General features: G+C 28.1%; 1 protein-coding gene and 1 non-coding gene across 2 annotated transcripts in view; both read right to left on the bottom strand.

Annotated features, from left to right (window-relative positions):
- Positions 1-16473, bottom strand: part of sprt (PDZ domain-containing protein sprite) — a 133553-nt gene that overhangs the window by 14745 nt on the left and 102335 nt on the right. Inside the window, exons 5-8 of the mRNA XM_031994616.2 lie at positions 10397-10560; positions 7193-7378; positions 1637-1792; positions 426-578 (exon numbers count right to left, since the gene is read on the bottom strand). Of these exons, the coding sequence (XP_031850476.1) occupies positions 426-578; positions 1637-1792; positions 7193-7378; positions 10397-10560 (659 nt within the window). The remainder of the gene's footprint in view (positions 1-425; positions 579-1636; positions 1793-7192; positions 7379-10396; positions 10561-16473) is intronic.
- TRNAE-UUC (transfer RNA glutamic acid (anticodon UUC)) lies at positions 1915-1986 on the bottom strand. The gene has a single exon. It is a non-coding gene; the product is annotated as a tRNA-Glu (tRNA).

Here is a 16473-nt window from a genome sequence, read left to right as displayed (position 1 = left end):
ATTGACTAATTACTTGTTTAAATATTACTAAACGATATAAATGCTTTTAATTGAATCACTTTCGTAGTAAACATTATTGCACGTCATGTAATTTCAATACATATTGAAAATTAAATTAAATTATGCTTTAAAAACAGGTATATGAAATATATATTGTGTACACCCATATTACCCCATATTACACCCATATGTTAGTTTTGTTTAAGAACTTTTAACAATATTTAAACACGTTTTGTTTTTTATATCTTGTGTGTAACATTTTTTTTAAATTACCACCTAAACAAAATTTTTGTTTCTATACAGATAGCTTTGAATACATTTATCTGTAAATGTGCAGTATTTAGTTCAATTTAGTTCAATTTTTAAAAAAATGTAAACTGCATTGTAACGCGAGATTTTAGACAGTATAAGGAATATATTCGAACCTATCTCCTTTGCACAATCCAGAATCTTCTATTGCCCAATCGACGTAAAGACCAGGTGTGTCTTCCCTTGGTCCTGCACCAAATCGAGGACTTTTTGGATCGGCGCTGATCTCGACCGCATGAATCGTGACTTGCGTAGATCCAGAAATACAACTGGATAGAAGAAAGTAAAACGATTAAACAGTGTTACGAGTAATTTTTTTCGATTAAATGAAATTACATTAATTGTAACAGTTTTTTAAACACTTTCTAAGCATTCGTAAAAAATATGCCAATAATTATATCTCTATTAACACTTTCACAGTTCATGAAATATATAAAGTTCATAAGAATTTCAAATAAGAAAGTAATAAGATAAATCTAGTTAAAATAATAAGTAGATATTATAGGTACCATTAAACCATTTTGGAAATCATTTTGAAACTAGTGAAATTTCATTCTCCAATCTTGAACGAACAATTATTTTATTATTCTAAGTAATTTTTTTCTGTTCATTTACTTGTGTTTAGATTCGAAACTATGATTGTGTTAATAACAGAGGACTATATTTGTATTTTACGTTTTAATGGTACAGATAATATATACGAATTTAAATGCAGTTGCGAATCATTAAAGTTTTACATAATTTTCTATTACTAAAAAAGAATTTATTTATAAGTATTGGTTTATGTTTTTCTTGCATGTACGATAAAAAATTAGCTTGCCATTCAAGAACATAAGAATCAGTTTCATTGTTCAAAAAATTTTACAAATTGAAAAAGTTATTACGAATTATTTTATTGTTCATAAATAACGATAAATAGAACTTTTTTCTTTCACTTTTTTAAATATACTCATTATTTACGAGAAATCGACTTATATTGACTTTTCGAAATTACCATTTCTACTTAAAATTAGGTTCGTTTATACATATCTTTAAAACCAGTAACAAGAATGTAAAAATGCAAGAAAGAAATGATTTGTACATTAATTTGAGGGAACATAGACAAGTATTTTCATAAGAAACGTGTTTCGTATGAAGTGTCTATAACAAATTATTCCCTCCCAAAATTAGTTACATGCACTAGTGCAAAATTAATTTCTTCAAAATTTATTAGCATTATGGCATTTAAAGAAATATTTATTCATGTTTATCAGTCTTTGGCATATATGTATACATAGACACAGGAAAATGTGTCCTTTCATAGATGTTATTATTTTCAAAGTGGTACCTGAATATCGTGTCATTCTTTTGTTTCTCTTGAGACTCTGCCAACTCTAAAGCTGCTTGAAGAGCTCGACTTTCTTCACGGAGGGTTAAAAGTTCGAGTTCTTCCCGGCCAAGTCTATACTCTAACTCAGCTTGTTGAATTCGAACATCGATATTGCTGGAACAAAATATAAAATTTTAAAAAATTGTATTAAACTTAATAAATTTTAAAAATATGACAATTTATATTGGCATGTAAAACAAATGTAAAAATTAATGTTTCCCAAAGAAAAAAAATATTTCCCATACCGGGAATCGAACCCGAGCCTCCTGGGTGAAAGCCAGGTATCCTAGCCACTAGACCATATGGGATGATATTACAGAATGTTTTATACTTCCTATTTCTGATAATTATCAATATCTGTGTAGTTTGTAATCAAGTCTTTTTCAATTTTTAAAAAATTTATTAATGTTTCATATACTGAGAACAATTATTATAATAGTATTCTATTTGTTATAATTATAATGACAGTCTTATATAGCTTACAATAAATTATATTTATATATTATTTTAATTAATTTGAATTTTAAACGTAACTCAGTGTATAAATATAAACCCTATAATAGATATGCCAAATGACTTAATAATATAAATCTGTTTCAATTTAAGAATGTTAATATACTGCTTTTCCTTTAATAGTTTCATCATTGTTAAATTTAAAACAAAACTGTAATTTAACTGTATAACATACGTAAAATTGTTTAAAATTTCAACTTTATTTGATTAATGACAGTTAACCAGTTAACTGAGTTTGGCGAATACTCACGTCATATTAAAGTTTGAAATAATCGTAATTCTTTCAACGATGAATTATTTCATTATTCTTTTAGATAAACATGTAGTTTTTCTTTGTTTTGTTTTGGTTTTTCATTCAAGTATAACCTAAGTGCATGCGTTTTGCGTTTGAGGAGTACACACTTCATTTTTATATTTTATTGTGTGTAAAACGAGAAATTTTGAAACTCCACTTGAAAATTTGGAGGTCCACAGTTAACAGAATAATATAATCGAGGTTATGTGTTGCGAGTGAATTTGGCGTGTGCATTATTTGCGGGCGTTTTGTATTACATTAATTTATGGTTATATGTCGTATGTTATTCTGTTCTGTTAATTTGACCTGTGTATTTATATATTTGGTTTATTAAATAATTCATAATTCATATTACCCTGCGTAATTCTATCAAACTGCTTATACATTTTCAGATGTTCAAAGTATTTTGAGGGTAAATTTAATTTCTCGAATAAGCTGTAGTTGAATAAGTTTATATAAATACGTTTACAAATAATGTTGCTGTATATACACTAACGTCTGAAAATATGAGGCTAGATAAATAAGTAGATGTTTTCGTTAAGAAAAAAGAATTATATTATTCCACAAATGTTTAATAAAGCCGTTATACTGGCATAGAACATAAATGGTCTATTTAACTTTTTAATATCCACGTTTTATTATGTTGTTATTTTATAGCACTATATTTTTTATCAGTTATAAAGATTAATTTCATAAATCGGACTGTCAGATTCTTATATACACGATTGTTTTTAACATTTAAAAATACATCGCAATAACATTTGGTTCATAAAATATCTATTTTATGCATTGTACAGTTCACATCAAAAAGATTTCCAAATATTCAACTGAAAATGTTTTTAAAGATTAAAAACTTTCTTAATACATATATTTCTTACAATATTATAACATATTTCGGAACCTTTACTTACAACTAAATATAATTTAAAGAGTTAATGAAACAATAATACCTATATTTATTACTGTTGTAGATAGATGTAATTACATTAAATACAAGTAACTGATTTGATATTCTATGACTAATAACTTGAAAATTATTCCTTGGTTTTATAATTTTCAACGTCCCATTTTTTATTTGTCGAACTAGTCTGTTGAAGCGTAACATAATTTGGACGGAGGATGCTTTTCACGAAGCTTAAATTGTTTCTAGAACGAGAACTACGATGAACAAATCCTGGGTCGTAAATTTAGAGCCTACTTTCTCTGCTCTAACAGAATATCGCTTTTCCATGCAGTAACGACCCCTCCTCTTTCCTGTCCTCCGATGTACCCCCGCCCCTAAAATAATATAAATCCGGAAAAAGCAAGATGGTACTACTCTTCTGTAGATCATCGACATAAACACTTTGCTGTATAACGATTCGTTTCAATCTAGTTCTAGTAATATTTTGTATAATATACAATTAATAAAGAGTAGTGTAAGGACGAGACAAGTTTTTAGTACACCATCATATCCTGAACTCCCGTACGGTTAAGAATAATCCTGTACTTTACAATTGATTTGTGGAGTAAATGAGAGGTGCAAAATTCTATATGTATAATATGCATATTTTTCTACAATTCTGTGTAGGTAATACTTTTTCAAAAATATATCAGTTGTTTCAAATAAGACAGACCCCTTTACTATCTTCTTTTTTTTTATAGTATTGTTAATGTTTTATAGACACTTTTTTCTTAAATACCACGTTTTAATGATTTTTCAAAGTCATTTCTATTTTTTGTACGCATATGCGTATAATTTTTTTGGTAGTATTACATAGTTAACATTACCTTGAACTCTTAAATTTTTTAATTAATGTGGAACTAACGTTGAGCAAGATGCAGTAAACATTTTTTAACGTGTCTAGCAGTATTTCGCATCCTAATGTTATAAAAGGATCAATACTTGTTAGAGATTAAATCTTCTTGTACTAAAATTGAAAGTTTCTTCGCTGCGCATAAAATTTTACTGTTATGCATTTTTCGACTGTCAGATACACGAGTAGTGGGCGTTTGATCGAAGTGAAAGCAAAAACTATTCACACTATTGGTGCGAGACTGGTCTGATATCGTTTCAGTAAACATTCTTTTTCGTGATACTCTGTAGAAATGAAATTGGATCTGGACCAGTGTATTACCTGTAATATGAGTAGGTTCTTTATAAATGGTCGAAGAATATTCAGTCAGAAGAGAAGAATGGAAGGCAACGAAATATATACAGGATGTAACAGAATATGTGCGATCAACTTCAGGAGTGGATAGGGGACACAAAACCAATGAGAAATGTTCATATGAATCTACGACCTATTTGATCTCGTTTAAAGGTGATAGCCATTTTTGTGTTTCAATAACTCACAATTACTTACTTTTATCGAGTTGAAGAATTTCGTGCACGTATAAACCAAGGTTATCGACAGATTTGACATACAGTAACGGCGTTTAATATGAAACACAACGATATTTCAAAAAATGAATAACTTAATGTATTAATCGTCATGGAAAGTACTTTATTAATAATAGAAAATAGTCATATCATTAGCTGGGCATCAATTAAAAATATGCTAGTAAATGCGAAGCATTATTGTGTTTGGTATTTAGTATGTACAACTTTTTGAGAGACGAATCAAGTAATTAAATTTCTTAATATAAATAAGCCAAAAAATATTATTCTTTCAAGATTTATCGTTAAACATGTTTGTTTAACAGTTTTCAAAGGCAATTCTGTGTAAATTTATTTTCTTTTTAGAATACTTATTATTTTTCTATCGAAATACGTGGATACTTAATATGAAACACATTCCATATTGGCTACTTTCTATTATATTTTTATTTTATGATGGCAATCACAAAAATGATAAAAATGAATAAAAATGTGTCCAATGCATTGTGTTTATGAAGTATGTGATGGTTTCGATGTGTTATTAACGTACCCCATGTATAAAATAAAAGGAAGAAAATACTTAACATAATATAAAATCAAAACAGTGCAAGGTTGATTTATTTATCCATTTTAATTCAATAAATATTCATTTCTCGTAATAAAAGGAAGTTTTATTTACAAATTACTTAGGTGTTCCATATTAGGAACCATTTTTTCAATTTCTTGTTTTTGTCTTTCTTTACATTTTCTGCTGTGGTTTCAAGATTTTAAATGTTTGTATTGCTATCGATTAATATATGAATGTTTATTAATTTTTTTGTATTCTGGTACAAGTTTCATTGAAAAAATGCATATCTCTCGTGTAAACATCTAAGCAATTGCAAATTATAGAAACCAAATCAAATAGGATGTATGTTCATGTAAACTCTTTTTATTGTTTTTGTGTTCTCATCGTGCCCCTATATATATATTCTTACATAATAACCAATCATGAAATTAAATGAAATATAGTGTACGAAGACTTTTTACTTTCTGAGAAGTTCATTTTATCCATTTTATAAATTATAACCTATTATAAAGAAAAGCTTATAAATCTTTTGCAGTACTATATCTAATAGATTTATTAACTTTCAGTTAAGTGTGTGGAAAGTTATTTCATTAAATGTATGTATATGTGTAAATACAATATTGAACTTGAATAATTTAATTAACATAGACTCTGCGAACTAATAATAAGTAATGTTTTATTAAATACAGTAAATAATGCACTGTAAGATCTACTTTATTCGTCAATTGTATATATGCCACGAATTTTCAATAATCTATTTCAAAATAAAATATCCCATATAAACTAACGTTATTTTATTAACTATTAATTCTGTTTTGCAATGTTCTTTAAAGACAAAAATTAAAAATTTTTCTTTCGATTAGAATATTAATTTGTTTGGAACGTTAGTTAATGCGTAATTATAAGTATATATTGAGTAGCGTTTAAGCAAAGTACAGTGAACTCTCGTTTGGAAGAAATTTGTAACTAGAAAATGAATATCAAAGAGTTAAAGCTACTGCAAATCAAATAACTGTTCAGATAATGAAAATATCATATTATCATGTTAGCACTCCGGCACACATAAATGTAATACATAAAAAGTGAACTATTCTGCTAACTTCATAGCAACAGAAACGCTTCACTTCATTAAATTAATTAGAGATTAAGAAAATTAACGATTTATATAAAGTTCTGCACACGTATTGTACCCTTCTCATTCTTAAAATAATTCAATCCAAACAGTGTTTTTTGTATATTTTTGCGAATGAATTTTGCTTACGAAAAGTATGAAAAATAAAGAAGCTTATAATTGTTCACTATTTTACTGTATCGATGAGATACATTTATTACTTGCAGTTTTTAATATTAATAATATTAATTAATTAATATTTTTATATATATATTTTTAATGGCATCTATCTCAATGCACCATAATCGTATATACATACGTATTTACAATTTTAACATCATTCGACTCAAAACATTTTCAGACAATATAAATTACATACATAAAGTAAATAATAAGTAATGAATAATGTTAAAAATAATGGACACGTAGACTAAAAATGTCTACTTATTGGAAATAAAAAAATTTATAATAATATTATTTTTCAATTTCAAAATCATACTCTGTCGAAAAATCGTAAATTAATTTTTGTAAGCATAATAAAAGGAAAATAGTAAGTACCTACATTGGTATGAATAATTTTGCTTTTTCTTTTTCAAACTGATAGTCTAGTTTTTGCATGATGAAATTACAGTACGTATCTAATAGAAATCATAATTCTTTGTACTTACTCAGTAATATCGAGACGTTCAAGTGCGAGTTTTAAGTTTTTAATTGCTAGTCGTTTATTGTCTGCATCACGTCGTAACCTTTGAAGGCGTTCCTCAGTTGCTTTTCTGTCTGCTTCAGTCAAAGGTGGTGCACCGTTACGCAGTGCTAATCGATTGGTTAGGCTGTTACACAGTTGTCCTTTTAATCTAAAATACAATTAAATGTCTTTCAATAACATAAGTAAATGTTATAGGTCATTTAAAAAAGTATTTCCCATTTGTTTCTTGCGGTACGTATATATAAGTAATTAACTTTTACGATAACTAATAAGTGTATTGACACAATATGAATCTAATTATTAGATACCTGACAGTAACTAATCAGTTTTACAATGAACATTTCAACTCTATAATAGTAGAATATTAGTTTACTTTTATCACTGTTAAATATTTGTAACATATCGATGTTCAAGAAGAGAGAATGGATTATTGTTCTGTTTGCTACATACTAACGATGAATTGTGTTTAGAGAACGTATTATATTTATAGATAACCACTATGTAATATGGTTTATCATACCAAAGATTTATATTTCTAAAAATTCCTGTCTTATGAATTTGTAAAAAAGAAACGGGATTATATTTCAATAATTAACATTATTATTAAAACGTTGATATTTCGCTTTTATAATTATAAAAAATATGCTTATTGAAGATGTCAATAATTTATTCCTATTTGTCATCTGTGAATGTAGTTAAACATCCTTTTTGTAGCAAAATCCTAATTTTATTTTTTTTGGTTTACTTATTTTCTCTTCAGTAGCTTTTTACAAATTTTGTAGTACCAGCAAATGTTTATGAAGTTCTCCCTCGAAATATGTGCTTCTATCAAAGAAAATCCGCAGTGCACAGGAGGTTTCGCCAATCTCTCAACCGTGGTGTAACAGAGTACGTTATACTGGCTTGTTTGTAGCGAAGAAAATTGTAAGTCTAAGAATGAAAAAAATGCTAGATGTAAACGTGCATACCTTATATAGGAATTTGTAATTTAAAATTTGCACTACATCGCGAGATTTTTCAACTCGACTTGTTCCACAGTTTGAATTTAAAGAATTCAAGGTTACATAATTTAAATTCAAAATTATTGTTTCAAGAAAGGAAAAATATTGCTTTCCAATCTGACCATACTAAACCAGTCGTTTTTTACTTCTAAGTAAACGGTAAATAATAAATTACGATCTATTCTCACTTTGTTTATTTAACAAATATCATACTATCCAAGCGTCGTCCTTTTTAAGTTATTTGATCTATTTATTGGTTATCACATTTAACCAAAATTTAAAACATTTATTCTTGTAAAAAATCTTTCAATACATCATTAAACATAGTTTAATAATATGGAAAATATATTAGAAGAACCTAAATAGGATTTTTCCAGTTGGTGTTTACAGATATAATGTATTGTATGAGCCTATTTCTATATATTTATGCACTTTGTGTATTTATGTACACAAAATGTGTGTGTATTTATATATGTATTGTAGATAGATTTAAAAGCATTTTTACACCGATATTTTATTTAGTACAGATAAGATTTTGAGCTATTCACTACTTATTCCCACACACAATAGATATTTTACAACGTTGAAGTAGCTTAGCACATACCAGAACACTGTTATTAAAGCAATGTGTATTTTATTTAACAAACTTCTTTTATGTATAACAATATAAAACACACTATTTTCTGAAAGAGAAAATATCTGCATTAATCAATTTAAGCACATAGTTTAAATAAATAGTCGTATTTGAATACATTACTTATAAAAATAAAATCGAACACTAATAATGCATACTCAATTGAGAACTAATGCGTACTTAATTTTTACAGTAACTCAAATATTTAATAATGTTTTGTAAATATTCCTTTTAGGCGATTTTCATGGAATGACATTGAGCATGGTAGTTTACGCGCAATACGAAACTGAAAATAGTTTTCTTCGATATTGCCCACTTCCTAAAAACTAGTATATAACTTAATTTTAACAGAAATAAAATTTTCAAATTTACAAATTATTTATACGTTAAGTATAATAATATATCTTTATATAACATTGTGAACACTTATTTAAATATTATTTAAAATATTTTGCAGTTTATGTTAACAACTGAAGCTCTGAAGTAAAATCTAATAACACTATGCAATTGAGTATACCGTTTTCGCCTGGAAATAATCCACGAAGGCAGTAATACAGATTTTATTTTCGATAGAGAAAATACATTTCCGGAAAATGTAAGAAGCCACCAGCAATCCCCAACGCGAAATGAACACCCACAGGAATCCCCAGAAATCAAAGTAATATATTTTATGAAATACGTGCTGAAAGGTTAAGATTATGTTTTCAATCGTCTTGCATTTCATAAATTTATATAAAATTTGGTTCTCTCAATATATCCCCATAAAAACTAACTTTTAAATTTAGATAAATATGTACAGTCATTCCTGTAACTTTAATGGAACATGTAACATCTCAATGGTGACTGTTAAACGTTGATATAAAAACTTTGAAGATATTTCGTTTTTTATGAAACTGTTTTGTATTCTCAATGAAAAATAATATCTTTGTTACAGCTTTCAAAGAAAAACTATACAAAATATCCAAAGAAATTGGACTGTGAATGATGTACTGTATCCATAGTGTTATAGAAATAATTAATATATCATTTTACTGGAGGAAGATTACTTTTCAATGAACACACAAATAATTTTTAAAGTCAGAAGTTTGATTTCTTTTTAAATTAAACTCAGCTATTGAAGGTGATAGAACAATTTTGTGTACCGATTTTTCTTTGGAACAAGAAAGTGCACGAGAATTACATAGTGGATATTGCAATATTTTTTTTAAAGAAAAAATATGCTCTATTTAAAGTAGTTTCACGTTTAATAAAATTTATTTTAAGTTATGTATACCAACGTCAGAATTCTGATTGTAGATTTGTTACAGAATCGGAGTTAGAACATTAGTTATAAGATATTTTATTTAACGTGTTAAAGACACAAAATTAAATTTCGGAACATATTGACAGTAGTTAAATGACATTTATTCAAATGACGCGTATTCTTATAATTATAAATTATAAGAATTATAAACAATGAATTATTATAAATAACGATATTATTTTTATGTACTTATGGAAAGCAGAAAAGAAAAATAATAGAATTTCTTACGTTTGGATAATATTTTCTTTGTCACGTAATGCAATACGTAGAGCATCCAATTCTTTGTAATGATCCCTGTTTCGATGTCCAGCTGGGGATGCGATTCCACCAGAAACACTTCCACCTTTTTTGCGTCTTGGAGTCGTTGATAAGGAAACCTCAATACTGGCCATCTAGAAAATGAGTAAATACTTTCAATTGTAAGTCTGACACAAGCGACATTTAAATATATATTGTGAGAATTAAATATATATAAAATCAATTACGTATTAACTATATTAATACGCTAAATAATTTTATTTTAATAAACGTCTAATCTAAAGTATGAATATACATAATTATACCATAAAAATACTATAAAAATACCATAAAAATATGACACATTCATAGATTAAACGTAATTTTATTTTTTACATATTTTAATCTTCACTTTGATTCATTAGAAAAACTAATTACAAGAATCGTATTGCTATGTAACGTAGAAAAATACTAATTTTATTTCTGTTGTGATATATATACTTTCATGAACATGTTTATTGAATTTAATTTAAACTGAAGTTGAAGACAGTGCCATAAATTTCAATAGGCACATGAAGTAACTTAATTTTATGAATACTATTTTTATAGTTTGGGAGATTTAAATTTTTGTTGCTAAGAGTAAAAACCTAGGATATTTATATGTATAAAAGATATACTTTATGACGTATCATAAAACATTTTATGTTATATTTTACGACTACGACGTATATTATTTAAATAAAATTTATCTAGAATTAATATATGATTACATTTATCTATTTTAAGTCGCGAATAAGAAATAGGAATGAAAATAGGTAGTATTACTAAATAATCAAACGACTTCATCTACCATTTAAAATCGTTTCTAATTATTTTGTGGTTTATTATTTCTTTCAGTGTATGAAAAAAGTACATGTAATTTGTTTTGGAAACACCTTGATCTCAATTATAACTATATACAGGTTATTTAATTTTGATCTGCCTGAGAAGATATGTTGAAACATACAGAACACACGAAGAAATGTTTCGGACAAATATTCTATGGTACTAAAGGCAATGCTGCTGTCATTTGTTTGATTATCTTGTGACAATCTTGAAATCTTGTAAATACATAGCTAAATAAATACATACAAAAATGGCTAATAAATAAACAAGGAAAATAGAAGATTAAGCATTAAATGATAGTGCAATATTAACATTCTAAAATGATAGACTATCTAATAATCACGAATTAAATATTTGGAGTACGTATACAGGGTAAAACATACATATTTGTAACGGAAAAGTATGTTTCATAAGCATTATTAATATTCGATGACATTGGATGAGCTTTAGTTTTGTCAGCATTGTTAGTTTTAATGTTAAAAACGTTCAGCTTGTAAATGCTGTGAAAAATTCGATTTATGAATTTCTTTATTCAATGCAAGTACGATGTCCGGTATAAATTTGGTTTGCTATTGTGTTATGTTTTCATGTATATGGCGATACGAGCTGATATTGTGTTAAACGTTATTGTTTGTAGTTTTAAAATAAATTCTGTTCACGTATATTCTCCAATTAAATAATCCGACAGATGGAATTTAAAAGCATTCGAAGCCAGGGGCGGCAAAACCGAACGCGTTATGAATATAAATTTATTGTTCTATTAAACCTATGATTTGTGATTATGGTTAGAACAGAATGTCCTGACCTTAATGGACTTCCATGTCGGTACTATACACGACGCTCGATGATCCTTAAGAAACCAGCACTTCGTCCCCCTCGCTGGCATATAGCGTAGAGAAGGTCAAATCTGGCCTTGACTGTGCAGCAACCAGAGAGGAGGACCCAACACGAGACCTTGCACCTCCCACACGAAACCATCCACTATACAGTACTATATAGATACGTTCGCAGGAAATATACAGCTAACCGGATATCCTGCTCGAGTCAATATTATCGTCCAGAATTTGAATATTATACTTATCGTCTTTGTATTAATGCTGTTTTACAGAACCACTTTCTCTTACCTAAATATTTTCGAATGCCCACTTATTTCTAAATGTATATTTTAATCACGTATAAATCGACTGTTCTATGAAGAATTTTAGTTTAAAAATTTCATGCTTTTCATAGTTGAATGTACGTAGTAAGTCATTTAACGTTAAATGGTATAACAGTTTGAATATTGGTGACAATGTAATGGAAAATGTAGTAGATATTAAAAAAATTTGTTTTCTGGTAACGAAATGAAAGTTCAATAATTATTACAATATTACCAAAGATTATTACAGTAATCTACTTATTTATAAGTTGACTAAAAATTTTTAAATTTGAAAATGTCAACACAGTAGTAGTCAGATTATTTTATTTAAGGAATTGCAGTATTATAAATTATTAAATTCCTTCGTTTAAATAATCTGCAGGATTTGCACTTATATTTTATGAATAGACGCTTAAAATTCCGGTTATAGTGTATAATCGACATTCGTCCTATAGTGCACAAATAATTTCATTGAAACAGAAAATGAGACACATTTTTTTTGTTTATTTAATATTCAACTTTCTGATAAATAATTTTATGTTGAAATATCGAAAAACGAAGGTTTATATTACATTAATACAAAAATTGCTCTTACTGAAATTATAATTTCACATATATATTTCTATGTCATTCCTTCAAATTGTGTAATTTATCAAATTATCTTATCAAAATGTCTTACTAAGTTGTATTATTTTATATTAATTGTCGAAGTCAGCATCTTTATTATTCTTTATTATAGTGTTATGTGTATCTAATGCCGTCAACTTCTATACATTTTATCGATATATTTAATAAACCTTTACAGAATATATTCAGCTTTCAAGTTAAGGCTCCGTGTGCAAGTGATAATATCGAATTTTAAAAGCATCCGGTTCATGATTCCTTCGTACCCAGTTGGTGGTCCGCTGCTTCATTCGAGATACACTGTGTTCACAATAGTCTCACATCACATCCTCCTTCATCTTGGCATAGGATCGGAGGAAGGAAGCATTGACCAGAGTTTCGCATTGTCGGAAGGGATAGTAGCTTCGTCTCAAGGACCGGAATATCATGACATTGTTCCGTACGAGGGTCGAAGGTTCACTATTTTTATTCGAATGCCGTGGGACTCTCTTATGTACTGCCTTCATTACCATATTTATGCCATTTAATGGCACTGTAAATACCTTATTTGTTAAAATAAATATATTTTTTATTTTAACCTCTTTTCTTTAAGAATTTTAATATATAGTATATACTATACGTATCCTTATAAAAGAATAAAAACAGTTTTATAATAAAATAATTATTAATATAAACACTAAATTTTAAATTAATTCTTGATCTCCTAAATTTTAATTTTTGTGATATAACAATTTCACATTACCTTTTCGTAAGGAAAAAGATGGTTAAAGAAAATTATTTCTATAAGTAAATAATTGAATATTCAGATGTATTCGTAGGCTTCAAACAACAATTTTATTTTGCAAGGGTATAAACAATCTTTTTTGAATTAAAATATTTTTCACATCACAAATTAAAAATTAAATTAAAACATTCTCTGAAAAGAAACTAAGAGAATATTCCCATCCACGAATTTCATATGTAATTGAAAGTTTAAGAATATTTATATTTCCGACCATTCTATTATAATTTCTGCAAACTTAAAGTAAAAATTTTAGAATAATTATATAATAAATACCAATGGTGCATGCAAACATTAGATGTAAAATTGTTTTGGGGCAACTTTAAAAGTATTTTAAATTTTCTTACAAATTTTTGAATTCTTACTTTAACTAAGTGTCTAAACATTTTTAAGAAAATAACATTTTCTTTTGCAACACATAGATTTCATTTTTTTAAAATTTGGTTAATATATTTTTCTACAGTATGGTAGATTTCCGCATATTCATTTTTAACTGGACTTCAGATAAACGATTTCTTGTTGACACCTTCTCTCTGCTTTGCTCTTACTTCGTTTCTTCGAGCTTCGAGTTTTTCTGGGCTGGGTATTCGACGTCTGTTCATGGGATTATCTCCAACCGAGATTTACGGCATAAAGATTCACGGTTATAGGATAAAAGTCCAGACTGTAGTAGTAGTGCAATCCTATTTCGTCTGAAGCCAGATAACCGTGCTGCGACAGTCCAACAAACCCTTAGATAAATTTCAACCACAAGTAATGGAAAACAAGAAGAGTGTAACGCTTGACGTTTGTACTTTAGGCTTCCTATTGTGTTATACACATTATGAATGGATAATGTTTATTAAAAGAAGAGGTATAAAATGAATGCTGTAGCAAAAAGAAAGTAGTAACTAATTGATTAACTGATTATTGTTTAAAATATTTACATCATACTTAAATCAGTGTTTGAATTATTATATGTGTTTATATCTCTCGTGCAGATATTTTCCAAATGTTTATCATAAAAAGATATACTGAAAAATCACTTTTTTCTTATATCAAGCTTTTGAATATTTCACTGTTATTATTCCTTTTAGTTGTATTAGCTACGTTCTTAATTGAATTAATATCTATTTTTGTTTATATTTTAATCGTAACACTTCTCAATAACAAGTAAACATTTAAATTTTAATATGAAACTTTGCTAATTTAAAGCTAGTTACATGATCCTCGCGTAACAGTAATAAACATTATTAAGTTTTAAACACTTTATATCATACCAGTGCTGCTTCGTTTCATTCAGTAATAATGAAATCTAACATATCCTCCTTTTTAACAGTATTGTAATGTTTACTATAAAAATATATTGTCTCTGCTCGATACTTTTTGAAAATCCTTTAACTCACAGCAGTATGTAAAAAACATGTACACGTCTACGTATTGCATAGAAACAAATGAAATGGTCACTGTTTGAACTTGTCAATTATATTTCTTTAAATTTGATTCGAATATCAGTTTGAAGTTTTAATGCACTGTACGGAGGAGCTTACGAATAAGAAAGAAATAAAATCGTCAAGTCATAACTAGAAATATGGTCTGAGCGACTTAGGTTTCTTGAGTTACGAGTTTCCCCGTAGCTCTAGGGCTTAAACTGTTAAGTTCTGCCAGTCCAACGTCTGGGTCAGTCGGGTCACTCGCCCAGAGAATCCTTTCCCAGGCTCGTCCACTCGACTTCTACCAAAGTTAGGGCGTACTTCGTTTGTTCACGGTTCCTTCGCCCGGAAGATAAATGAATAAATTGTAAAAACTTGCGCCTTTTTCATCTGTTGGGGTGCTATTCGTGCAGCTTGCATTGCTTGATTACTTTCAGTACCTCGAAACAGCAACCCGTGCTGTTTGCAACACTCGGGAGAACATTTTCTCTCGAGCATTACGTAAAATAGGAATGTTTCAATTTGACGTATTAGACCATAGAACAGCAAAGTCACGCTTCTGATACTGGTCGAAAATTGTTGTTTACATGAAATCGCATAAACAACAATGACTGTTAACCCCTTGCCTTAGAATATCGTGTCAGACTCTTGGTGAAGATTTCGAATAGAATTTAACAAACATAAATATTATTCAGTTTGTTTGAATGCAAATTACGTATTATTCTTCTGTTATCAATGATTATACTTTAGAGCGCTCGTTGGCATAAAATAAGACTCGAATTATCTTTTACTTTTTATAAATTATTGATAACAAAGTAGTTAAATCCATCATAGTTCAAAAAGAAATCATAACAAGGAAATTCAACGTTGTAATTTTAGTTAATCTTTTATTGCGGTTTGAATATCAGGCTAAAGGACATAATGAAAATACACTGAAACCGCAGAGAAGTGTAATGCAATAACAGGAAAACTGTTTTAATTCTAAAGCTTCCCGTGATTGCGAGAGGTTTCACGAAAGTGAAACTATAATGATTACCGGAACAATTTCAGCTGCAAGCCTGTGAATGTTTTCACATTTTTGTTTTTTAATGTACTGTGCTAGAATTTCCCAATCTTCAGAGAATCTCAGCATGAGAAATTGCTTTTCGCAAGGGGAAATGGAAGCGGCAATAATATTAGATAGTGTCTGATTACGTCTAGCGAAATGAAGGTCGATAAATATACATGA

This window comes from Nomia melanderi, chromosome 11 (assembly GCF_051020985.1).
Source record: "Nomia melanderi isolate GNS246 chromosome 11, iyNomMela1, whole genome shotgun sequence".
In the NCBI taxonomy this organism is placed as follows: Eukaryota; Metazoa; Arthropoda; class Insecta; order Hymenoptera; family Halictidae; genus Nomia; species Nomia melanderi.
Note: the sequence above shows the minus strand (reverse complement) of the source record. Positions and strands in the feature narration are given on the sequence as shown.